At 40.3% G+C, this 26,879-nt stretch overlaps 1 protein-coding gene across 1 annotated transcript in view; it reads right to left on the reverse strand.

Moving 5' to 3' along the window:
• Positions 1-2,661: 2,661 nt before the first annotated feature.
• Positions 2,662-26,879, reverse strand: part of cntn3b (contactin 3b) — a 46,827-nt gene continuing 22,609 nt past the window's right edge. The window contains exons 6-23 of the mRNA XM_038697868.1: positions 26,446-26,649; positions 24,851-24,953; positions 24,294-24,478; positions 22,499-22,635; positions 20,187-20,316; positions 19,390-19,540; positions 17,124-17,251; positions 15,870-16,045; positions 12,892-13,009; positions 11,931-12,089; positions 11,652-11,801; positions 10,383-10,453; positions 9,757-9,991; positions 9,262-9,371; positions 7,989-8,175; positions 7,001-7,113; positions 6,746-6,911; positions 2,662-6,251 (exon numbers count right to left, since the gene is read on the reverse strand). Coding sequence (XP_038553796.1) covers positions 6,160-6,251; positions 6,746-6,911; positions 7,001-7,113; positions 7,989-8,175; positions 9,262-9,371; positions 9,757-9,991; positions 10,383-10,453; positions 11,652-11,801; positions 11,931-12,089; positions 12,892-13,009; positions 15,870-16,045; positions 17,124-17,251; positions 19,390-19,540; positions 20,187-20,316; positions 22,499-22,635; positions 24,294-24,478; positions 24,851-24,953; positions 26,446-26,649 — 2,615 coding nt within the window. The 3' untranslated portion in view covers positions 2,662-6,159. The remainder of the gene's footprint in view (positions 6,252-6,745; positions 6,912-7,000; positions 7,114-7,988; positions 8,176-9,261; positions 9,372-9,756; positions 9,992-10,382; positions 10,454-11,651; positions 11,802-11,930; positions 12,090-12,891; positions 13,010-15,869; positions 16,046-17,123; positions 17,252-19,389; positions 19,541-20,186; positions 20,317-22,498; positions 22,636-24,293; positions 24,479-24,850; positions 24,954-26,445; positions 26,650-26,879) is intronic.

Consider the following 26,879-nt stretch of genomic DNA (forward strand, 5'->3'; position numbering starts at 1 on the left):
ACTTGGATACTTACCTTATGGAAGAAGAAAGTTGATGGACTTTGTGTCTAGAATGATTGCTTTGATGTTTTCCCTTGATTCAATATTAAGTATTTTTAATCCTTTGAAATAAAGCAGTAAGTGCATTGGAGGACTCTTAATCTTGATCTTTTAATGAAAAATTTATCATTTTATGGCCACCGTAGTTTCTCCTACACGCTTGGAAGGCGAGCCAAGCAGTATTCAGTTGGTTGCAGTCTGCAACGTTACCTCTTGACGGTGACTCTAAACGCTACACAGAGGTTCTTTAAGTGCACATTTACATAGAATTTTGTTATCAGTTTGAATAGCACATCAGTGAAAAGATTACCTGAATTATAAAGCCCTGATACACATACTGTTTTAGGAGTAAATAAAGTGTGAGAGGAGAGAAGATGAGCTAAATGAAGTATGAAGTGACGCTGAGTTATTCATGAACATCTTATCTCACAATGCTGTGACATTTTGTAAGAAAAACGTTTTTACTTTAATTTTGAAATCCTTTTACGTTAGTATGTAATGAAACTTACGAAACAGCAGTTTGTGACCATATTTAAAAAAACATTTCCCCACAATAAAGGAAATATCACTTTTCAAAACTAGAACAGACCACAAGCGCATGAACAGTGGTCCTTTAACAAAAAGCATCCGTATATTTTTCATTACAACAGGCTATTCAGTGACGATCATTTGCATGCATAATAGATTGCATCTCTTCACAGATACTATAAAAACAGAACAAGGAGGTCAATAAGGGGTGAGTGCAAATAAGCAACCTTTTCTGACACATGAGTTGAAATCACATGGCTTGTATTACTTAGAGATGACCTCTGGTCAGAAATAAAGAAACATGCATTCTTCATAGATACTGTGCCTGCGTGGGGCTAATGATGGGTAAAATGCACAGCAGAGAAGGCAGTGCAAAGCTGTGCTTTGATGAATCGGGTGATTATATTCTGAAACACTCCTTTGCTCTACAAACTGCTGTAATCCTGTTTAGATCTCACTGACTAAAAAGGCCTGCATGCCAATGATGTGTGAATCCCAGAAGCAGAGGCTTTCACCCGTTCTTGCCTTGGATTATTGAAGGAGGCACCTTTAGTTCAATCCAGTATTGCTATGATGTCACCGTTTATGTTAAAGTTAATACATCTTATTTACACACTAGATTTCACTTGATATCTGGAAAGCTCTTAATTAACTGTCATGAATTATTCAACAGCAGGGTCTATAGATCTATAAGTCTTCTAGTACTTTAAAATGTAGTAGCTATGTAGTGCTTTAAAATGGGTCATATTATTGATGTTAAGTCATTTATACCCAGAACTACAAACACTGTAAGGGTTTTTACCTACAGAAAATCTATGTTGTCGTGCTCAAGCTAATGTGCATTAATTGGTCAATTTCTATGCATGGGATACTTAGAGGCGCAGAGATCCTGCAAATAGATCTATATCTCCATTTCCGCCTTAATTGTTACATTTCAAACATCTTGATGCCCTTTGGACCTGGTCTAGTTTCCAGCTTCACTGGTCCAATCTTGGCACCGATGGCTAAATTTAATATCCTCAAACATTTTGCTTAAATTGTTTTTCATCATTATACCAATTTCTATTGTCCAAATGAATTGTTCTAAACAATATTTTTACATATAAATATTTTTATTACACACGTAGAGCTTTGTCTCATGTAATGCATAATAGTGGATCATTCACATCTTATTGCATTGTACATCAGTTATATTGTATCTGTCATTCAGCATACATTTGTTATCTTGCTATATGTGTAGACATTATCCTTATTCATATTGTAATAATTATGTGTGTCAACTATTAGGAGGCCTCAGGGAAAATGTTTGCTGTTGGGCACCTGTATGTAAAGTACGTATCCTGTTGCCTACAAATTCCTCATCAAGTACAGTGCACACAGCATACTCTGTAGCTTCATTATTTGCTGAGAGATCTAGAAGTTAACCATTATTCCGTTATAACTGGAATAATACGTCCTGATCCCAGGTTTTCTTGATCAAACACAACTTCATTGAGAAATATGCACTATGTAAGAACAATATAAAGAAAAACAATTAAGTTAGATTAATAATAATTTAACTTTACTGCCATTAATAAAGTAATCAAAACTGAACTTGGGACTTTAGAGGCCCCTGGTGATTTGGATCTTGATTTTTTAATTTATGAAAGCTTTTGGTGTCTTCGGAGATGGGCAGTATTTCAACTTAACATATTTAAAATATAGGTTTGTAGTTGCGTATTTGAATTACTTAAAATACATTGTTTAATATGTCATTTTAATATCACATTTGAATATAAATCACATTTTAATCCTCTTGTTTAAACTGAAGGACTAATTACAGTCTCTGGCTAAAGTCAATCACAATTAGCAAACACATGTGCTCTAGAGCTGGCAAATATACTTCCTAGCTAGAAACTACCCAGTATGCACTTCTGTGTTCATAGCCACCCACCACTCAGATTTCCTGATTGGCCACTTCAAATCTACGATGGAGGTAATTAGCATAATATTTTCAATGTAATTTCAGTTTGTGTATAATGCAAGTATTTGTTAAAATACTTTTTGATGTCTTTGTACCCATCTCAGTTAGAAGCAGACGTACAACCCACTGGCTGGAATAAACATTTTTATTAAGTTCTAGTTTTAGAAAAAAAATCCAACACAAATTCACAAACAATGATTAACATGCACAAATTTAGTATACAAGACAAAACAAGTTACTTTTCAATATGAAAATGCCATTCTACATGTCAGTATCTCATGGAGATCATTGATTAATACACCAGTATTAAGGTCGGAGAACACATTATATAAAAGCAATAAGGTTGTCTTTGATGGCCATATGTAAAAAATAAATGCAAGCTATATACACTGCACCAGATACACTCCTTTCTACACAACAACCACAGAAACCAATCTAACCAAACCGACCATGTAGATATAAATAGATTTGTTGTTGTTCTGTGATCAAAACATTTCAACCATTCCAACTGGTGGCTCTGACCACTCCCTTAAATTCCTTCAGATTGTATTTCATAGTTTTTATTAAAGCCCAAGGCCAGCAACAATATATTTTTTTATCTTTCTGTATGTAAGCATGAGCAGAGGTAAAAAAAAAATAAAATTGCCTGAATTACAACAAAGTAAATAATAAGAAAGGTCAGAGAAACTTTTTAACATTTAACCACTGTAAATTAATAATCTATGAGTCTGCCATCTGGCAATGAGGTTACTTATTATTTGTATATTAAAAGAAACCTTAACACCACTTTGATCACATATCTGCACACACAGGCCCGGTCACACCAGAAAGTGGTGCACTTCTTTATGAAACAGGCGTTACTATAGACTTGGTAGCATAGTGAATATTCGCAGGGCTAGTTTATGAACTACTGTAGCTGTCAGGCTAACGCCTAAACACGCTAGACAGCTGGGAACATGGTAGTGCTAGTCAGTCTTTTTGTTCTCAGAATTGTATGTTCTTTAAAAAAAATAAATAAAAAAAAACTCTCCAAGCTAGCTAGCTTGCTCACTGTCAGCAATTAGGCGTATTAGCTTGGTAAATAACAAGACATTAAGTTCACACAGTTTATTTAAGAGACATATTTGTACCATCAAAACTGGTCTCATAACTTGTCTAAAAACCACGCTTCTTTTATGTGGCAGGCTATACTTTAATATAAGAGGGTTGAATTAAAATGGATTCTCGCGTTCCCTCAAAAGGTGAGCGATCTCAAGACAGTTTGTTTATGGTCAACAGCACAAAAGTTCACCAAACTCCACGCCAAAAAAAAAGTGCACAAATGTTTTAAATGCTGGTGTGACTGGGCTTTTATGCTGTTGGAAGGAAAGGAAGATACAGTGGTACTACTGCTGGAGCATGACAGCCCAACAGTGGTTGCGTTTGAAATGTAACTCGAAAAGAATCATTTCAGGTCACTGCTCAGTCACAAGCTACCACTACAAACACTACAAAATACTTGTAAAATATGTGAAAGATTTAGCAAATACAGTGAGGTTTCAAACAAAACACAACAAAAATAGAATGCCTTTGAAGATGTCTGATAGGGAATCAAGTAGTGGAGGACATCTGAAACATCATTGACTGTAATACAACAAAACAAGTGCAATAAGAAAGCAGCCATCAGTCAATCAAGCAGCTGAATTGTGACAGCTGTAATAATGGGGCAGGAAAATCAATATCCCATTGACTGGTCTGCAGCAGTCTAATCAACGAGCACAGAGCTTTATGAAACCAGTCAAGGAACAGATAGGACAGCCTGATTATGTCGGCCGTTTGGACTTTTTACGAGGCCTCTGGGGTCTGCACACCTGTTCAGACAGCAAAGTGAGGACATCCAGTCACCTTGCATCAATTCCTTGTGCTTTCATTCGACTTTGGGGTGGGGTGGGTGGGGGGTAGAGAGTGCAAAAATACAGACGACAGCCTCCCGAGCGAATGACCTACACAGCCCCATGTTCGGCAAAGGCACAGTTATGTGTAGCAGTTCAGCTGACTGTATTCTTCCTCATCCACATGAACACTGTCAGGACCCCCAGTAATCACGCCAGCTCTTACTTGGGTGGCTTTTGACAGACCCATCCACATGATAAAGGGTGTGAAAAGTAGCTCCCTCAGCAGCGTACCAATGTTCTTTTGTTACTTTCAGTCTGGTATGTGTCCAATAGACGGTGATGGGGTGGTGGGTAAAATGACAGCCATGCCTTTCGCTCCATTTCCTGTCAGGGCTCTTTCACTGTGGTATTGGCATCAATTATTCTGATGCCTTAATAGCCCATAAATTATGCCACGGATGGAGTCATACATTTGTTATACCGTGGACCATAAATACTGGGACCAAATTTTCTGCTATATATCTCAATCCATTGCGGCTTTCCTAAAGCCTCCAATCCTTTTTGTCTTAGGTGCTCCGGTGTACTAGTCTCAGTGAAAATCTAATCAACATACCACTTCCAATAATGGGCTCCCTCTACATTCTGAGTTTCCTGTCCTTTCTAACCAATTTCTTTGGAAAGAAAAGCAAACAATGCCACTTCTGCAACATGAAACTGTCTCCTAAGTTATCGAAAAAGAAAATAAAGAGAAAAAATTAAGTGAGCTCTAGTGAAGGCACTGTTATCCTGTAGTCCACTGCGCACTGAGCCAGCTGGTCATCTAGGGTGTAGATAATACATGTTCTGTGAAATGATATACGTATCTAGAACACAGGTCATCTAAATGTAGAGGAGGAACAGCACACATGGGATCTGCTTGACTTAGTAACACCACACATCTCTATTCTCTTCAATTCCGTCTTTTTTTGCTAGACTGAGAATGCCGTGTGTGATAGGCATTTATTATTTAGAGGAGCATGAGATAAATAGCAAAATTCCAGGATCTATCACAGTATTGTAGAAAGGGCCTTAAGCTCAGGAGTCTGTGGCTCTCAGATGGACCTAATATTATTTCAGTACACCGAGATAAGTGGGTTTGAGGCACAGTTGATCATTTTGCTGTGCATCTTTCATAAAGAAAGGCCTGGTAATAGCCTGCAATGAATGTCTCTTTTGGCAAAAGCTGCAACAAAATTTAGAAATGTGGAGATTGTTCTAAGATCCTTTTTGAGACAATAAAATATGGATGCAACCACCTACTGAGAAGTCGACCTTCAGAAGATAAATTCTTGTTAATACAGTTTTTTGCAAGATGTTTTTATATATGGTGAAAGAAACCATAAAGCATGCTCTGTCACCTACTTTGGTATGGACTATATGTGTAAGATGGGTTTTAAGGCAGAAGTATCTCCAAAGATACTAATAAGATGAGTCATGTAGACGTCATAACATAACTAAAATGAAACCTAGAGCATGGTGGCACTTATGACACTGGAAAAAATATCAAAACGATATCATGCACATTTTACTAATAGTCGTTTAAAAGAAAACGGCATGGTCCCTTTAAGAGTTCAGCGCACTCTAGTCCTTTCCAGTCTTTCCCAGCCCTGTCACCGAAGCCTGGGCCTTGTGCCAGTCCAGTGGAGGGTTTACGTGGACAGGCTGACGGCAGGAATGGAGGGGGAGGGAGGGTACTCCACAGGCTCTGATTAGACATCACCAGACAGAGCAGAGCAATGCACTGATGAGAACTGTAGAGGGGAAGAATGGGCTGAGGCGGATCACTCCTGAGCCGCGTGCACCCATGTCTGCAACAAAAACCAACAGAGCAGCTTGTGTAGAACCAGAAATACCACTCCGATCAACAGAAGAAAACATGTCCTCTAAATTTCTGACAAGTCATCACAAATTAATAACAAATGAAAAAAATAATTTCCTTCCTTATTTACATTATTGCTGGCTTTCAACAGTTAAGTTCGTATCACATCAAAGAGGAGAGTGGCCAAACCGAGCCGCCTCGCAATTTCGCACAACGGCGGGATGGGTGCACAGAACTGCTTTATATGCTGCAGCGCTGTGCAGCCAGTCAACAAGGAATAATAACCCAATGGCAGAGATGGATGACACCGCGCACGCATTTCTAAAAAGGTCGCTTTACTACCACTCGAAATAAGTCTATTAAACATGGTTGGAAAGGGATGCAATGAAGCCAAATTTAAATGTTGTCTCTGAATTATTGAATCCTCACTTAAGATTTATCCGTGGTCAAAATTATATGAAGGAAAGCCAAAAGTAAACTCACTTAATTTATGGATGTGGATTGGTTCACTGCCCACACCTTCGCCGCCCTCACTCTTGGCCTTAATCTGAATGAGATAGTTGTCATTGGCAGAGAGGCTGAGCTCCACAGTGGTTTTGTTGGTCAAGATAGTGTTGATGTCATTGTAGCGATGCCTCTTCAGCAGCACCTGAGGCAGGAGGGGTGGATGCAGAACAATGAACTAATGCAAAAACTGTCATCCTTGATTCTGGAGCTTTGTAGCGAATAGAGACCTACCACATATCCAGTGACCTTTGACTCTGTCTCCATAGCTACTACAGGATCCCACTGCAGCGTGAGGGTGGAGCCATTCGTAGTCCATTGTATGTTGAGCGGAGCCCGATCTGGAGCTAGAAAAAGAAGCACAGATATATGCATATAGAGCAATTAACATGGAGCTACTGCAATGTACACTTGGAAAGTTTATAATATAACACATTGTCAGACTGAATAACAAATTGAGGCTGCAGCAGAGCACCGTCACTTGTTAAGACAGAGTGAAATATATGGTGGTCCTGAAAGCTCAACACACTGCAACTTAGAAAACACTCGCAAATAGACAAATCAAAGGCACATGAAGAAAACATATTCACCAATTTGACAACACGTGCAGCGACAAGCAAAGTGAGAAAACAAACTAATACATAAACAAATCTGTCCGGGTACCTCAGCAGAATCTCTCTCTCCCTTGTTTTCTGTCATCTCACCACTATTACTATGCCGCCTTAAAACTCTGTGTACGGTTGTGTTTTCTGTTTTTGAGATACTGTTTCACACTTTTAACACTGCAACTTTGAAATCCATAAAGATGTTTTCTTTATTTGCTTGTGTTTTGTCTATTTCCACATGTTTTTTGTTTGTGTTTATTTACATTGCAGTGTGTTCAGGGCCACCATAGTATTCTCACTTTTTTCCCGCATAAATTTATAGCATCAAGTACTGTATGGTAGCTTGCTGACAATCCATTGTCACAGGTAATTAAAATGAGATACGGCCTGGGGTCCTGTAATATGAGCGTGTACTTTTCACTTATTCTGCAGAATTTGTTTCCAAGGTAAATGGAAAGCTCTCTTGTCAGATTGAATTGTATGAGCATAACCAACAAAGCAGAAGAAATGCTATATTTATGTTGAGGACAGTATGGCGTCATCTAAGAGGGGCTGACATGGATCATGAACGACAACTCTTTGTAAATGATTTCAGTGCCCCACGGGGACGGACTCACGTGGTTTCTTTGTGGTGGTGTTGATGGGCGCTGACTGTGGCCCGGGGCCAGCCGTATTGAAAGCAGCCACAGAGAGGTAGTACACTGTGTTTGCCTTTAGCCCCGTGATGTTAACCAGTGTGTAGTTTCCAGATATGCGCACTTTGCCAACAGTGTCAGGCTTGGTGTCGTCTTCCCAGTACACAACCTATGAGCCAAAAAAAAAAAGTCACAAACGTGGGCACAAACAAAGAACAATGCATGATTAATGCCTGAAAACAATCTCAGCTCTTACTTTGTCTAAGGAAACTGGAAGCAAAAGTGAAGAGTTTATAGATAAATCTACAAATATTTCAAAATGCTTCAAATATACTAACCAAATTACCTCTTTCTACAGAAAAGCAAGATTATCTACTAAACAAGATGCAAAGTTTGCTTTTCTTCAGGGAATTAGCCTCCAATTAAGGGTGTAGGTGAAGTGATATTTTATAAACCAACTCGCTGCTTGCTTTGGGTCATCTTCAATATTCATGCATGTGATATTAAGTGACATAAGAATTAAGTCCTTAGGTAAATTAACTGAAATGTGACATCTTCCCTCAGGGATACTCTTGCTTTTCCATCAGCCATAAATTATTGTATTTCAAATATGTTATCAATTAAAGCTGTTTATGACAAGCTGTAGAATTCAGTTTACAGTAATGTAATCATTTGAGCAGTAATAATGATCATTACATTAAACATTAGAGATGAACTGCATCTACAATCCTAACAACATCAAATTAAAGGTACTATGTATGTGCAAGTCCACAGCTCCGGATCCATACTGTTGCTGGCCTATTGAGATTCAGCAGCTTAAATCCACTTCAGGGCCACGTTTAGAGAAATGAGCTCTGTTATAAAAGGACAATGTGGCCACTGCTATGGCAACAGGAGAGCTTTGTGCTGAGGGCCAGAGGTGACAGATATTGAAAGAGCACCAGGGGAGAAAAAAACAGCACAAAAACAGCAAAGCCTTCTTTGCATTCTTGAAAGAATGAGGGATTTTATTCTCCTCTTGTGAGTTTGCTGTTTGTGCGCCAACGTGTTGAGGTCATTTCATGATATAATGAAGAATACAAAAAAATACATGAGAAGATATAGTAGAATATATTAAAGTAAAATAAGAGAGAAAAAAATAATTACAAGAACAATGAAAGGATAGTTATGATATGATTACAAGCCACAGGGAAAAACTCAATTATCATGTTATTTGAGAAAAACAAAAAAGATTTTGCAGAGCGATATAACATACCTCATATCCCAGTACTCTTTCAGGGATGGTGGGGAGAGCTTCCCAGATCACTTCAATTTGCACTGCAGACACACTTCTAGTCCTAACCCTCTTAGGAGCCACACTGGGGACTGCAGAAATAGAGCGCTGGTGAGAATCCCAGAGACTCATCCAACACCATCGCACACACACACTAATAGCAATATGAGGAAAGGCAGAGAATAGACCTGTAGTTTCACTGAAAAGCTATTTCCCCCGCTCTCTTTTAATGGGATCGGTGACTGACATATGGGAAGACTATCTGCCCAGCAAATTCAATTAACAGAATACCTCCCTGACAGCGCAGTGTGGTAAGTGTCTGCTAGGATTTCCTGTAATCTACCGGCACAATAACTAATATCAAGTTGACATTCCCAGCTTGAGAGGGTGGAAAATAACTCAAGGTCATAGTTGTAAGGAGATAGATTATAGCTTCTTTAAGCATCACTCTCTGCTGCTGGGCTGTGAAGTCTGTACCTTCCTCTGCGGAGTACACGGTGGCAATAGAGCTGAAGGGCCCCTCCCCTCGATTGTTGTAAGCCCCGACTTTCACGTCAAAAGGCGAGAAGGGTGGGATGGTGTCGTTGCGGAAGACGTAACGGGCCACGCCGGGTGTGGAGATAACAGCTCGCGTCCACGTGACCGTGCCCACAGGCCTGAAGGCGATGATGTAGCCAAAGCCCTCTCCGTTCTGCAGTTCCTCGGTAACAGGCTGGGAGCAAAACACAAAACTATAGTGATATTAAAACGCATACACACAAAGAAACAGACAGGCCCATCTCTGTGCTGTACTTCGACAAGGGCTTCTGTGACTAGACACAGCCCCTTTCTTTGCCGTTACCACCCAGAACACTCCACAATCACCTTTCGCCTTATCTTTTCCTGTTGCGTGGCTATGTAATTATGGCTAAAGTGCAGAACTCTTCAGAGGAAGTGCTCCCTTTTCCTGCTTTTGGAGGGAGAAATGGCCCTCGGGTGCTGAGCCGGAGGAGAGGTGTCTCGCTCTAATGTGGGTCATAAAATTACTCCGTTCAATTCTGCACAATTAAGCAAAACCATTACGTGGCCATGGAGAGAACAGTAAAATGTGACAGATGACTTACCTCCCATGTTATCACTAATTCAGACTTTGTGCCGCCTCCACCTCCGACATCAGTGGGAGCTGTATCAGGAACTGAGAAGTAAAGCCCAGAGGGGAGCAATTAGAACACAGTTTACAAAGCTCAACGACAAGCCTAAACTATCCTTCAGCCTCATGACAAGGCTGCCTGCTGCAGACACTGTCTTATATTTTACGCAGCATTTCAGAGAATAGTGAATTACTGAGAATGCCCAAAATGTCACCATGCATAAACTCCAAGCCGAGACCTGTAGTATTTTGCAAATGACATTCGACTCAACCCACTCCACTCACATTCACACTATTCCTACCCAGCTGTTTGTGCACTGCAATGTAAATGCAAGGGTGGAGGAGCGCTCTTGCATATCCTTATAGTATCCTTCAATAAGTTGAGCATCACATTTACTGGGTCATATGAGCAAATGGTTGTTGCAGCATTTATGTTTATTTATTAGGGTTGAATGTTGGGAACTGAGATCCAGGTACTTTCTTGGAATTCTTGCCAAATTCTGCTCCCATTTCCTGGGTAAAATTTGTAGATTTTTAGTGTGTGTGTGAGTGTATGTATTAATTAATCGAAGATTACGTTATATAAGCAACCTCCACACTCAGGACAATGTCCTCCACTTCTCAGCACCTAAGATTGGTTTACAAACAATTAAAGGAAAGCAAAAACCTAACCTGTGGCTTTCGTTGACAGAGGTGCGCACACGCAGACTTCTCCAAAATCAACTATACCATCACACAGCAGCAGCATCCAATCAAATCTGCGTCTTCAAATTGAGTGGTGCTGAGAGACTGCGATGCTATGGTAACTTCATTAATTATTTAAATCTAACATTAATTCACCTTCAGAGATTTCCTAAACTCCAGACCAGTAAGCCACTACACTCAGATTCCAAATGTGTCAAGTCCTCAGGATGAGTCCTAAGCTCATAACCAGCTTCGTTGGTTCTCCTCTAATCAGAGTGGTCACGACACTTTTACTTTCAGCAGACGATCTCACAATTGGCAGTGTGTTTCTTCCTCCTCAAAAAGGAAGGAATTGTTCTTTTAATATCGTGTAAAGTAACGCTTATAAATAAAAAACATTGGATTAAACGTTGTTCTTTATGTAACTAACCGCAGTACTGTGGTTAAAATATCATGTAATTCCAGGAAGAGTGTGATATATTCCCAGTAAGTGATCCTTTTAAAATCAGTTTTGTCCATGTGTAAGTGTGTGTGCAGCAAAGTGTTTAGTTTCACATACTGGTATCCTCTGTCCTGGTCTTGGCTGAGGCTGGGCTGGGCTCTCCTAGGCCTACAGTATTGCGGGCCACCACCCTGAACTCATACTCCACCCAGGCGTTAAGACCCACCACTGTGGCTGTCAGCATGTTACCGTTGACCACCTCAGGCACTGCAAAGTAGAACTTAGAAAATCAGGCTGCTGCCCAACTGGACTCAAACTGAATGCTAAAATAAACAAAATCCCACATAAGAACCCAGATAAATATTACAAGCGGACAGGATGAGTGTTTCATGGTACCTGTGTCAACAGCCTGCCAGCCCACAGTGAAAGGTGTTCGGGCCTGAAGGATGTAGCCGGTGATGGGGCTGCCGTTATCCCTTCCGGGAGTCCAGGAAAGCTGGGCTGTGCTGTCTGTGATCTCCTCCACTGTTACCTTGTCCGGAGGACCTGGCGGACCTAAATAAATCAGAAAACGAAAAGGGTGAACTTAAGGTGATCACCCATTCCAAGAAGCCTCCCCTCATCAGATTTATGAACCTTCTTACACATCAAGGCCATCACGCTTCCTTTAATTAAGGCTCAATCCTTAATCTGTGCATGTAGGGACTTTTCATTCACTGTGTGTTGTGCAGAGCTATGACATAATTAGTGATCATGTGAAAGAGAAAGAGACACTGGATGGGACCATTTATGGGAAAAGGAAAGAGGGGCTACATGGGAGCAGACATTAGCAAGAAGAATGAAAGAGTTAATGCAGAGAGAGACAGAGAAAAGTGTTTCTGACCATTACACGCTCTTACCATGTTGCTGTTGTTTGCTGTGCTGCTCTATTATTCAAATGCTTTCCATGATATTTTGCTGATGTGTAAATTAGCCAATTATAGTCATTTTCTGTGATAAACATTGCCTTCTCAAAGCACCTGGGACAGCTATTACAGTTTGTTAAGGGCATGAATACCAATGTAAATCATCAGAGATAAGCCCGCACTGTGAGCCAGACACACCAAGCACATATCAACAAAGCCACCTTGAAGTCACACATGCCGGTGTGAGTTTTTAAATTTAAGCAACACGTATATAATGTAAACAAGATGGTGTCATAACTCTGAGGTAGCATCCATTTTTGCTTTGATGCACTGTTTATTACTTTATATTTACAGGAAGCCTCAGGGATTTCACACATTTCTTCTTTAATACTTCTACAGCCGCTTCAATCACACACATGAAACAAGCTCTTGAAATCACTTGGTTCTCTTACCTTTGACAACCAAGATGGCAGAGGTGGACAGGCTCTCCACATCAGTGTCAACAACGCAGACATATTTCCCTCCATGGTTCAGCTGGATGTTACGAATCATCAGATCCCCCGATATAGTCTAGAAGGGAATGTGATATTTTAAATAAAATAAGGCTAAGTAAAAGATGCAGTGTTATTTCATCACTCAGGTTTTGGCTCTGGAAGGTTTGAAACATTTATATTGCTTTGCACAATCACATCATCCCCAGGCCACTGATTTTTGCATCTCTTCAAACACCAACAACGGACATGGCAGATGTACTCAGCACAAATTATGTTATTGGCTGCCCTTCAGGCGCTACCCGACCAACCAGCCCCCCCAATCCCCTACAAACAGCTACTAGCTATACACAGGACACACAAAACAAACATATTCTAGTTAACTGGCAAGACAATCCTAATTATTCTGTAATTACATAAGCTCAAGCAAGATATGAGAATAACAGAGCAAATATTATTTTACATAAGCTGGATGCATGTGGAAGGAACACAAAAGACACCAACAAACTCTGAATCAACTTTCATTGATTGTTTTGTTTTGTAGTAGATTTTGGATAACTTGTTATAGCCCCTCTGCACAGCAATGTTTGGATGTACCAGAAAAAAAGTTGACAATTGAGAGAGATATGTGGCAAAAACTTTGCAGAATTAAATGACACAGAAAACACTTCAATATGACATCGCAAGCAGTGTTGGGAAAGTTACTTCCAAAATGTAACAAATTATAGATTACTAGTTTATTATTACAGGTGGGTCATTTAAATTAACCTTCTGATTAAGGGAAGATTTCTCCCCCTTAAAGACGCTGTGCGCATTTACGCACGTGGTACAGCAACGTAACGCCATTGATTATTTGAATCTCTGACCATGAAAACAATTCGTTAAAGCGCAACACATCAAACTATAGAAATCTATTTACACATGATCCATCAGGGGAGCCACTGTCTTGTTAAGAGGAGCTGAGCTCCCCCATAGTTTGCACCCTGCCTACAATCTCGACCCTCGGATTTTCCTCGCAACAGGAAATGACATTACTCCATTACTCGTGTATTTGTTTGTCTGCTACCGAAATGGTTCTTGGTGTCAGTGTATCTTTAATAAAACAAAACACAGCTTAATTTTGTGGTAAATTTTGTGGTAAATTTCTATAGTTTGATGCCACATTAGTGGGATTGTAACGGGTATAATATTACCGGGTTTTTTTTTTGAGTAATGTGGTATATTACTCGTTACAGCAAAAAGGCATACATTGCTGGAATTGAGTTACTTTTGTAACGAATTCCTCCCAATACTGATCGCAAGTGTCCATAGACACATATACATGTAGATACCACATTAATGAATATATATGCGTATGAGTATACATTGCCAGCGCTATAGCCAAAGCTTGTACTTCAAACAATAAGAAATCATAACGTCATAAGAAAGGGATGTAAAGGGATGTTTAGTAGAATAAATTCATTGTTTGTTTTAGTAGGATTTTTTTGACAATAGCAATAATATAGAATATATTATTAATATCCTTTCAATGACATAATGTATGCCAAGGTGTAAAGCAATTTACAATCTTGCATTAACACATTCATCCAGACACGATTGGGTTCTCATCTTTATTGTGCCTCAGAATCCACCTTCTGAAAGTCACCTCTTGAAGTGGCCTGTCACAAAGCATGTCAGCCTGTGGAAAATAGTGTGTTGCTTTAGAAACGAGTCACCTGAGGGGCGAGCCAGGTAAGACTTGCTGCATTTGTAGCAGATTTCATCGGCCACAGGCTAAAGAAATTACCTCCCCCCTCTCTCTTTTCTCTTTCCCCCTTCCTTTCATCTCCTCTCCTTTCACCTGACAATTTATACACACGGTTCTGCCACGTCTAATTCTCTCGCCAATGTCAGCCGCCACCTGGCCGACCCGAGAGCTCGCAATCGAGAGCAAGGCGTCCTGCATTGGCAGGCAGGAAGTGATGAGGCACATTTGCTTTAATTATGTTAATTAATTCATCAGAAGCTGTTGAGCAGAGGGCTGGTAATCTCTCTGGACAGGGGAAACCGATTCTGTGAAAACTATATCTCATTATATTCCTATGCGCAGTTCAATGTCATTAGTAATTGCCATTTGCATTATTGAGGATATGAATTTGGCATATCCACAACACTGTGAAGGCATTCAGATAGGATGTCAACCTTTCACACGTGAATGGCAGTGATCAGACTGCTGACCTTGGATGACAAATGGCATTGTGAAGCGCAAAAAAAAGTTTCGTACTGACAATCTCTGAACAGCTGACTTTGCCCTTCATCAAAAGGAACATATATTCAACAAAGAGTCGTCACATATTATTTCAGAGCAAAAGATTTTCAAATGAACATTTACTTGGGCCAGGCCTGCCCTTGGTGAATGCCAGCCAGCTCATTACTTAATTATTTCGGGGCTCAAGATTCATAAATAGGTATGCAAATTCAATTATGGCAGAGGGACATGATAAGAAAATGTTCTCCCTTGAGGTAAGGGAATTGAAGTTGAAAGGATGAAAAGTATAAAGACTTTATTAATGAAGATCCTCAGTATGACTGAAATGGCATTTCACCAATATATCTTTAGAAGTGTAACACATGGCAGCTCACACAGCCAATTCAATAGGTAAGGATCCCGATTACTGATCCAATAGTGCTGTTCAGTGAGGTTTTAATGGCATACGAATGAAAGGATTTAACTGATTTTTAAAAGGTATCTCTATCTTTTTGATATTCCATCCACCACTGACCACTTGGAGACTTTCAAATGGACGAGTCTTGACATATATTTCTCTGCTTGGGTATTACTGGTGTCTAAAAAGCCCTCAGCAGGGCAGTGGAGCATACCCTTGAACATCACACAGTATGTCCCAATTAATCCCAGAATATCCAGAAAGTAGCTGAGTTTAATGCTTAAGATGACTCACCCCACCCACTCTTTCGAAATGATCGCTGTCTCGCTGGAAGTCGATGAGCTGACCATTGAATGCCCACGAGAAAGAGACATCCAGGGCTGGATCACAGGCAATCTGGCAGGGTAACACGATGCTCTCACCAACGATGATCTCCATGTTAGTAGGCCTCATGGTGATTCTGGTGGGCTCTGGCCAGACGACAGACACCAGCGTAGCATGTTAATATCTCTGCCACGGGAAACCTTTAACACAACTGTGACACCCGCAACTGCCTTCTCTGTTCAATTCATGGCTAAATCAAGTCACCATCATTAAATTACCCATGTGTTCCATGATTTTTCTGATTTTAATAAGCACTTAAATTCCAAGCCTGTCCTTTAGCAACACTGAATGACATCTCAGGTCCGTACTTTATGTTCCAGAATCAATTTGGAAAAAAATGTTTGAAACAGGATTACAGATATGGGAGCACATTCCCACTGGTGACTGTAGGGGATTGGAGGCCTCAGAGTATGTTGAGGAAAGGTCAGAGTAATTAAATTCGATGACATTAAATGGTTCAGCTGTCAGAGTATGAGAAGAATAGAAGCTAATGAGAAAACTAAGTCAGGTGGCTACACACACAGCAAATTAAACTGGAAGACTACATGCACGTGTTATGTCACTGCATTTATAAATAATGACCTTTAACTAAATCAAGGATAATGTTAATGTTGATTGCTTATGTATACCAGCCAAAATAGTGTGAAAATAACTTTGGTTGTTAATGTTACACATGCAGTATAACGTGAATATAAATGAATATAAATTAGGTTATTCTCAATCCACAGAAATGGTTCACCTATATTCTAGAAGAATTCTAGACACAGTGAGCCTGTTAACGCTTTGGATGACTTCACAACCCAACTGTGTGCATGGCGCTGAAGCAAGAGCAATACTTGACATCTAAAGAGTTCCGAGTTTGGAGTTTTCAACTCACAGATTTCATGTTAGTTTGCAGGCTAGCGAAAGCTAATATAACCTGCTAGCGACAGTCAAAATTGACAGAAGCTGCTTATGTCTTCTTTTCTTTGAAATCAAGAATCCATTGTTTCAAAAGTTACTGAGAATCTCGCGAAGCAAATCTGCCTTTGTTATCGTTGTAATTTGTATCCGACATGCAGAGATTGAATGGAAAGATTAACAGGCATATATTCACAGAGAAGGGCAGGGTTAAGTGAATGGTCAGTTAAGGGTGAGTTGTTGATGGAGAAGAGCAGGACTCACCAGTGATAAGAAGCTTCCCAGTTGTGCTTGCTGTCCCAAACTGATTCTTAGCGATGCACGTGTAGCTGGCTGCATCCCTTCTGGTTACATTGGTGATCTTTAATGTCCCATTGGGAAGCAAATTAATCCTGAGGGAAGCAGAACAGCTTTTTACTGTATTGACTAAGGCAGAGCTACAGTTAGAATGTGCTGAGCTTTGAATCGCATCTGTCTGTAGTCATTATTTTGTGACCGTTTATTTAGTCTCCATGTAGTAAGTCGACAGTGTGGCGTTTCAACCGAATTGTGTGTGTGTGTCAAAATGGAAAATCCTGATGATGCACTTTGGCAGTCATGGTACATTAAAGTTCTCCTCTGAAGCCCAAAAAAATGAAATTCTTTGAGATGGGTTAGCAGCAGGCATGGTGACCTGCCAGCATGACTCAGTGGTGGGTTAAACTATGGGACACAGTACTAAATGAAGAAATATTTTACAAACAGCAACACTGAATAACTCAATGAATAAATAAAAATGTAGTTAACAGGCTTTTTGTTGCTAAGGTCAGTGAGGAAACTCTATCGTGCTGGGAGGTCACTGACTGGCTGGTTTTTTTTAAAGCCCAATTTATCTCTATAAAAGATATGACATTATACAGTGCTATATTAGCACAGGTATTGCTCCACAAAATAGTGCACTGAATTGTTTTTAATAACCAGAAAAAAGGTTTTGTTCCCCTAAATTGAGATGAGATTGAGATTGAGAAATGTTAGTTTCTGTTTGAACACTTAGGCTCATGTGAGTGAATGGTGAATACAGATGTAGTGTAAAAGTGGTTGAAAACACTAGAAAGGCGCTATATGGAGCATTTACATTTAAGGGAAATACACGTTGAAAACAGAAACGTGTCTTTCTAGAAACAATCTGGTTACAATCACAGACTTGACTTTCCAGTTGTTGTTGTCAGTAGATTATCACAGGGACAGTGGGGTGCAGTTCCAAGAACGGCATCTCAGAACCTGGGTAAATTAACTTTAAACTAGCTGCTTGACACCAGAAGGGGTAATTTGGGTGAAACTAATTGATATGGTATTTAGTGACAAAATGTGTAGGCCTACACAATTCATTTTCTAAACACTACTCCAATTTACAGCATGACTGCATATATGACAAAACATTTCTCATCCTGTGTCTGCATACATCCAATGTTGTGCACCTCGAAAGACTACGTGGGCTCCACAAACAGTGTGCTAAATGTCAGTCAGCTTGGGAATTTTACCCATTTTCTGCAACTATAGATGCAGCTCTCCATCTGGAGCCAACTAAGGAGTCTCAGTGCTGTTTTGACAAGATGTTTTGCTCATATTGTTCTCTTTCAGACCTTCTTTTGAATAGACAGCATGGGACTGATTCAAACAAGTTAAGAATTTCTTCAGTACTGTGATGGGTTTGAGTTGTTCTTATTCAGTCTGTCCTGCCTGTGTGTGTGTGTTAAGAATTTTCAATGTGCATATGCCAACTTGCAGCAGGGTTTTCATCGTCTACGCTTTTCTTCTCTCTCCAATCAGGATGATGGAAAGTCTGCGGAAGGATTTCTTGCCTCTGATTTGCTTTTGGATTTTACCACCTTTTAATTGGGTCTTTAGCATTGTGTGAAATCCTTTCACCAGCTCAAATTCAGCCCTCGGTGTATTCAATAAGAAATCAGACAATGACGTACAACAAACTAAATTAAACACTATTTTTTGCCGCTTAAAGTGGTGTTTGAAGTTTGCTCATTGTATGCACCACATCTGTGTGTGGGATTTCTGGTTAAGTGAGATATCGCAGCTCTCAAATCTGCAACATTCTTTTGTTGCTTCAGTGACAGCATGAATTCGACTTAATTTGTATGTCATGATAAAGTAGAGCACTTTAATCTCAGATAATTACAGCTGCAACAGCTTCAGTGTTGCTTTTGAATTTCTTCCTCTATCTAAAAGCAGATATAGTTTGTCTTCAGCAGTGACTCCATTTGTTAAGCGTTCATCTTCTTAAATATTTCAAGCATGCAGTGTTGATGCGACCTGCGAGCGTCTTCATCCCTCAAACCAAGCCATTTGCACATGAGGGTGCACACAGTATATTAGCCATGTGCAATTTTCCTGGTGGGTGCCCTGCTCTCATACTCCTCATTAGCCTTTCATTCTATGCACCTGCACAAATGCCAAATACACTATTCAAACAAGTCAGCATGCAGTGAATGTGAATAAAAGCTTCTAGGAATATGCACTTGGACTTTTATCCTACCTTTCAGTTCTCTGCAGGATCTCATTCCCTTTTTTCCACAGGCTAATTGCTGGGGGCGAGGCTTGAGGCTTGCATTCAAGAGTGACTTCGCTACCTGAGCGAGCTTTTAGCAAGGCCCTTAATGGACTTTTGGAGAAACTGGGAGGTGAAGCTGTGGGGGAGCAGAAAAAGGCGTGAGATTAAAAAATAAAAGCAACCTGAACCTTTGCAGATCAGCCGTGCAGTATTGAGATCGACTCTCTATCAGCTTTCAGTTACAGCAGCTAGAAAATGCAGCATGAACTCAGCAGAAATGCCTCTTGGGCTCAAGGCTATGAATCTACCTGCCACACCACCCTTCAACTACACACACAAAATCCACCCTCACCGAGCTTTCAACCTGCGCAAGTTTCAGCTGTTGTCCACACTCATCATCACATTTTCTCAGCCATCATTTCGACCGCCAAGTGTCATCACATGTATCAAGACATAATTGAATTTCTCAGCCAGTCAGATGGAAGTCATCAAAGCTTTGCAAATAAATCAATACTCAATCTACATGGGACAGCATGCACAATGCCACATAGCAACGCGTTTGTAGTATCTAAATCAATATGATGAAACGACTGAAAGTAAAATGAGACACTCCATCAGATTCATATTTTTGCTGGCAGAGCCCATAGTGACATCAAATGAGTCTGCAGACTGATTGCTGAGGAGAGCTATAGCAGGCTGCTGGGTTTTTAAAAATCTTCGTTGATGATCAAATGCACACACAGATAAGCAGGATAAAAGCATAGGGAGAGATGCAATCTTACCTAACACCATCAGTTGGGCACTGGAATAAATAATGCCATATTTGTTTTCAGCCACACACTGATACATCCCGGAATCTGACAGGTTTAACTCAGCTATAGAAAGAGCCCCATTTTCGATTTGTATCCGGCCCTGTGGAGGAAATAGAAACAGTTCTGCATATCTGTTGCAAGGCCAGTCTGTTATGTCCAAAAGCTCAGCAGCAATTACTGGTGCACCATGAAGGGAGGAGGACAGCAGGAGAGGAGAAAGAGAAAACCCCCCAAAAGGGCCTTGTGGTATTCTATGTATGTTCAGCTTGTAATGGGAGAGGAGCTGAATAGCCAGTAGTGAAAACTGCGTCTTAGATACACAGAAAGGAAGCCATGTTGACATAGCACCAGCATATTAAAAAGCCATTTATTTTCCATGGTTGTTCAATTGGAAAAACTATGATGACAGCTCAGATGATGACTTAAAGCGATTAACCCAATGTGCTAGTCAGAGATCCTCAATGCGTACAGTGCTTAATTATAGATGCATATAGAAAGCTGGAGCTTAGCAAAACAGAAAATATTAGTGAGTTACAAAGACAACTTACCACATAAACACTGCTAACATTCAGAGTGAACTAAATCTAATTTGTATTTGCAGTATGTTTCTCCAGATAATTACACTTTTTTCCTTTACTGATTTAAAAGGGGGAACTCCACCGATTTTGCGCATTGTTATGTTTAGCAGTCATGAGGGATGGAAACAGTTGTACAATGTCTTCTGTGGATTTGAAGGGAGTGTGTGAAACATGTGGGCATCCAGCATATTCATGACAAGATGCTTTTGGTCGCATTGTGAGAAATGTTGGAGATTTTTGGAACTTGGCCCATACTAATGATGGGTGTGTTCAAACAGAAAGTAAATTTCCATCCATTCCAAATTTGAATTTGACCGCTGGACAATTTGTGTTTATTTGGTGATGGCATGGCTCAGGAGCTGTTTTTTGTTGGAAGGTTCTTGGTTCGGCCCCTGGCTCCTCCAGAAAGAGTGTCGAGTGTCCTCACCTCATGTCTAGTATTTGCAATCTTGTGCGCTTTTGAGGTCTGTTGTTGCTTTTGTTTTACTGATGAATTTGTTTTGGTTTTTTTTACAGTTTTTATGTCTTATTTCTTAATAGTTTTACACTTTGTTCTGTGAGAGGCGCTATACCAAATAACCGCACTGGCTGTAGCCAGGCTGTAACTGGGGACAGACTGGGCCTCTTTCGGACTTGTGAGTTTGGTTTGAAACGCTGTTTCACAGATATTTCCTGAGCTGACTGGTGGCTGTGTGTCTGACGCAGGAGACGATCACCACAATACACTTATCTTACTACACGTGACTTTCTGTCGTGCATTTTTCCTGTCTGCCAAAGCAGCGGATGGCCTGACGATGTCACCCAACACCACCACCAAGTTACCCGCGGGTGGCGGTTGCTACTTTTCTTCCCTGTGTGACACACGTTTCTATAGTGTCAGCTTCTGTCAAGCTTAAAGCTATTGTAAAACGACAAGTCAAAGTACAGCGTAATGTGCGAAGTTGATACTTCCTCTGCAGACTGGTTTATTCTCCTCTTGTGTCTTTCTCTCCGCTGTGTGCATGTAGTCTTTGTATCTACCTCCCTCTGTGCGAGTCTGTTCCTTTCTGCTTTCTCCTGTGTGAATGGTGTGCTTGAGCTTTGTGTGTTTGTGTTGTTTCATAATGGAGACGAGGTCGTATCAGAAATGTCTGGAGACACCTAAAGTTTTGACACCGCCCCAGATCCATTTTATCATCCTGATTTTCCACACAGTAATTGTAATATGATGGTCTATTCTATACACCGCATGTTGTTGCTTTTCCTGAAGTTTCTCCAAGTTTTCCCATACTTTCCCCCAATAAATGTTTTGGGGGGGGGGATTCCTTTTCCAAATTAAGGGAGGGTGTTGTATGCTGTAGAGATTGTGAAGCCCCTTGAGACAAAATTGTGATACTGGGCTGTGTAAATAAACTTGACTTGACTAAGAAAGCTCAGCACTAAATCGGTGGAGTACCCCTTCAATTTTCAACAGTAGTTCTACTTTGCAAGTGGAAAATGGATGAGGTTGATTCTAGCCATCAAACGCCAGTTCTGCTAAAGAACATGCATTCATCCACATCAGTTTAGTTCACCGTTCATCTGTTTCTGTACATTTTTGATTTAGTGTATGTTACTGTAGTGAGTGAGAAACCACGACAGATATTGTTTCTCCACATATTTGTTTAGGTTTTTTCCTTAATTTCTCACCGGTCTGTATTGTGAGTGAGAAACCGATATCCATACCTCAGGCAACACTTGCTCCCCATTCTTCAGCCAGTTGTAGGATGGTTTAGGCTTTCCATTGGCCTTGCACTCCCAGAGGAGGTTTTCCTCAATGGACAGAGCTTTGTCCGTCGTAGTCTGGAGCCAGTGCGGTTTAGCTTGGAATAAATGAGAGGATTACCTTTTCAAACATGTGTTTTAATTAGAGAAACAGTGGATTAGAAAGGAGAGTGGTATTAGAAATCAAATATCTGTTAAAGTGGCCTTGCATTAAATCATCAAACTTTAAACTCTGCAAGTGGATTATCAGCATAACGAGGAAAACGCCTTGGTCAACAGATCTGAATATTGAGTGGAGCATCTTAAATAATACTCACTCTTTGCTTTTCAAGCGTGGATGCATAGACGGGTTTCTTGTATATCTGAATGCGCGTGCAGCAAGGGGGAAAAAGCGCTTTGGTAGCCAGTGAGAAGAATGTAGTCAACAACTGTAATCAACGTAGATTACGCATTGTTTGTAAATTCTTGTTGACTTAATAATAAACTGCCATTGTAGAGTTGGATCTGCTTGTTTGTGTTTCATTTCGCATATTAATAGAACATGCGCGACCGCGCTGCAGGTCCAACGATTTATGCTTCCTTATCGAAAAATGCTACCTTAATGCTAATTGCTAACGTTTAACCATAACCCCAACCAAGCCATGCAAAGAACTGCCAAGTAGCACATCCCGATAGGTAGCATATATCGACAGAACACCGGACCTAATGTTGCCAAAACCCTAAAGGAAGACTGGGGAACGATGGAGAGAGGCGTTCTTTGCACAGCTACCATTAAGCCAGGCAGTGTCACACTCAGAGATGCAAAGAACATTGTCTTCCATTGTAAACTTTGTGCGACCAGCAAAAAGCTTTCAACCACGAACAATTTTGTTTTGAAGTATCTGCTAAAGCAGCACAGCTGCGCAAAACTTAGCCTGTAGAAAGAAACTCCGGCAGCTGCTACCAGTGAAGCATCCGCTTGGCAGGAGAGAGTGGTATTAATCAACTTTTTGTGTTTTGTAAAAGCACTGAATACTTGTCTTATAAATACATGTGCAAAACAGTAACGTTAGTTCAAAAGTGGAGACGCTTTCTTTTTTTTATTTCCTCAGCCAGTGGCTTTAAAAAACGTTATGCTTCGTAAAAATCTTGCTCATTGTTACAGATATGAATACGCGATCAGTTAAAATGTTGGGAGGACTTACTTTGTTTTTTATTATTTTTAAATAGCCTATATCCATAGCCTATACAGCATCCTGTGGTCTGAGATGCTGCAGTGTTTTCTGTTTGGCTGGTTGTTGACTGTCAGGTTAATTATTGTTACAGTAAAGTGGATTCATTTCTAACATGCGCTGCTGCACAGGTTTGCTGTCACTTTTAAGGACGGGGTGGGGTGGCTGAAAGTAATTGTAATGGAACAATAACGTGACTATTTACTTTTAATAGGCTACCCAGTAATCAGTAAAGTAATATTGTTACTTTTTAAATGAGTTATAAGAAAATAACTCATTACAATTTCTGAGTAATTTGCCCAACACTGCAGCTAGATATGCTGTATTTCTGATATGCCGTGAAGACTTGTGCTGCTTTCTGCTTTCTTAGTTGCACGCGCATCTCGGTGATGACACAGAAACCCGTCTATAGTATCACAAAATTAGATTAAAACTGCGGGTCACATGCATGTTTCCAGTACAAATGTGGATATCTGTTCCAAAGACACATTTATTCCTGTGTTTTACTGCCTTCAATATTATCAGATTTGAAATGATTCACTAACCATGGAATGAAATACGACCCCGTGCAGCATTTTTCCCTCGCCGATTCTCTGCCATACATTCATACATCCCTGCGTCTTCCTGCTGGAAGTTGGGGATTTCGAGGACAGCGTTTGAATTCTTCATTTTGACTTTGCTGGGGAAAGGGATGCCGCTTGTTCTCCTCCAGCTTATTTCTGGGACAGGGCTGCAAAAGACGAACAAAAAGTTCCCATGATGGCAGCTGTCAGTCGCAGTGATCAAAGTGTGATTAAGCACAGAAGAAAAGTAGTTGAAGCCAGAGCCTATTGTTCCCTACATATCAAACTGTGATTGCTAGGATTTCAGAAGCTCTTAAAAGAACTTTGATTTCGGCTCCCTTGTCTTTTCATGCTGTGGCCCCTGCTCTCCTATGGTTTGATGGATATGAGAATGAGTAATGTTAAACTTGTGCATCCTTAAATCATCTTGAGTAGCACATGGATGAGCCTGCAGCTTATGTCACCCCTGCAGCTTATGTCACCTACCCGCCCCCCCCCCCCCCCCCCCCCCCCACGCACACACAGTGAGGCTGACTTACTTTCCCAGAGCGAAGCATTCAAGTTTCACCACTGATTCCTTCGCAGCTGGAACTGAATCAGGGAAATGAACTTCTATTTTGGGTTCATATTCACCCATTACTCCTACAAAAGGGAGACAACAGATGACAAGCCTTTTACATCAATAATTAACAGCATACATTACACACGCATTGGATCAAAGAGAGAGCAGTAACACACTGGGACAGCTAACACAAAAGTCGTTACACTCGCAGAGCAAAAGTGACCATTGAAGGGCTGGAAAAGAGGAGAAAAAGGCAGAGGTGGCTTATAAAAGATTCACAGAACACATCAGGGAAAAGAATGCTCAGTAGAGATTTATCACCTGTGGCAATGTGACTTCATTTATGACTGTATTTCTATTCAAATCAGTAGAATGGGTCAAAGACTTCTTCGCAGAGACAGTAATATGCCCTTTACTATTACCAATTACAACCCACAGCCTGGCAGCAAGAGCTGATTTAGGGTACTCTGCACTTTTCAGGTTAAAGGTCACTAAAGAAGCTGTGATAAGTGTTAGCATCTTGCGCACACTGTGGAAAACATGCAGAATACGCAATAGCATCTTCACTGACACACAATTCATACTCTGATCATCACTTTTTAATAAGACATCAAGTCTGCTGTTATAAATGTTTGTCAATCATGAATAAATTGTCAATCTCAGACAGGTTGGTAGCAATTAGCTTGTAAAGGGTGAATGTCGGACTGCTGCCAAACAGTGTAAACAGAAGTTCCAGTTAAATTTCTAACAATGTCATATGATTGTTTTAATCTAAGCAACTTAAAAGTTCTGAACTGAAACGTCCAATATTCAGAGCTGTAAAGGAGCTCATCAGCATGTGAAGCTAACGTTAACGTTTGCTCAAGCAGCTCAGGTGTGGCATTAGGTGACTTACTAACAGCTTTTCATCATTTTTATGACTGTATTTAGCTGTTATCAATGAATGTAATGCCAGTTTTAGAATTTCATAATCATATTTGAATATCATTAAATAATGTCAAGGAAACCCCTAATGCAACATTTCAAGAAATTAGGGCTAAAACATTTCTATGGAACATTAAATGAGTTTATTTTTCTTTTAATATACCACAACTACAGGCCTGTAGTTTAATTTATAGAAAATTATCACAATTTAAATCGCCACAGCAATATTGGTCAAAAAAATCGTAACTGACCCTTTGCTAAGCCACGCTCTCCTTAGTTACTGTTGCTAAATTCGAGAAACTGTCGGATTTTTATCATGGAGCTGCCACAGTCTATAACTGCACAAATTTGATCATATCTTGGAAAAATACAGCTACAAAATCTATAAAACCACTGCTTTTGCATACGAGTCAATGGAGTGACTGAAAGTGTCGGATCTCAGCTAGAGCGAGACCTATACTGCGCTGTGATTGGCCAGCTGTGTATTCGGGGCGTGGCTTAGCAAAGGGTCAATTACAATGTTAACCGTCGATTATTGCCAATACCTGTCTAACAAAACTCAGCATAGATTAATCTGAATCTACATGACACATGAACATAGCCCAAAAATAACTTTTTGCTGAACTTTATTGGACAGTGGGCATTTACCATCACTTCTGAGGACCAGTAGTGTAGGTGAGCTGAGCACCTTCTCCCTCGTGACAGTGTTGTTAACCACACAGGTGTAGTTGCCAACATCTGAGGGCTCCACCTTTGCGATGTACAGACTCCCGGTCTCTTGAGAGATGAATCGACGACTGTCTTGTTGGACAAAGTACGGGTATTCATTGAAGATCCATGCAAATGTCAGCTCTGGATTGGAAAGGAGAAGAATCCAATGTCATCACTCATTTAAAGCACGACTGATTCCACCCATGTATTGTTAGATCCGTTGACCTCTATGGCTGGCACAGCTGAAGCTAAAAATGTTAGCATATCACATAAGTTTCCTTGGGAGTGTAATAGTTATCAGTGGAAAAGAAACGGAAGAAACACAGAAAGGAAAGGGAGCGAAACAAAATGGATTAGTTGGTTCATGGGAG

Source organism: Micropterus salmoides, unplaced genomic scaffold (assembly GCF_014851395.1).
Source record: "Micropterus salmoides isolate LMB-PRFRI ecotype aquatic unplaced genomic scaffold, ASM1485139v1 Ms_hic_scaffold_4, whole genome shotgun sequence".
NCBI lineage: Eukaryota > Metazoa > Chordata > Actinopteri > Centrarchiformes > Centrarchidae > Micropterus > Micropterus salmoides.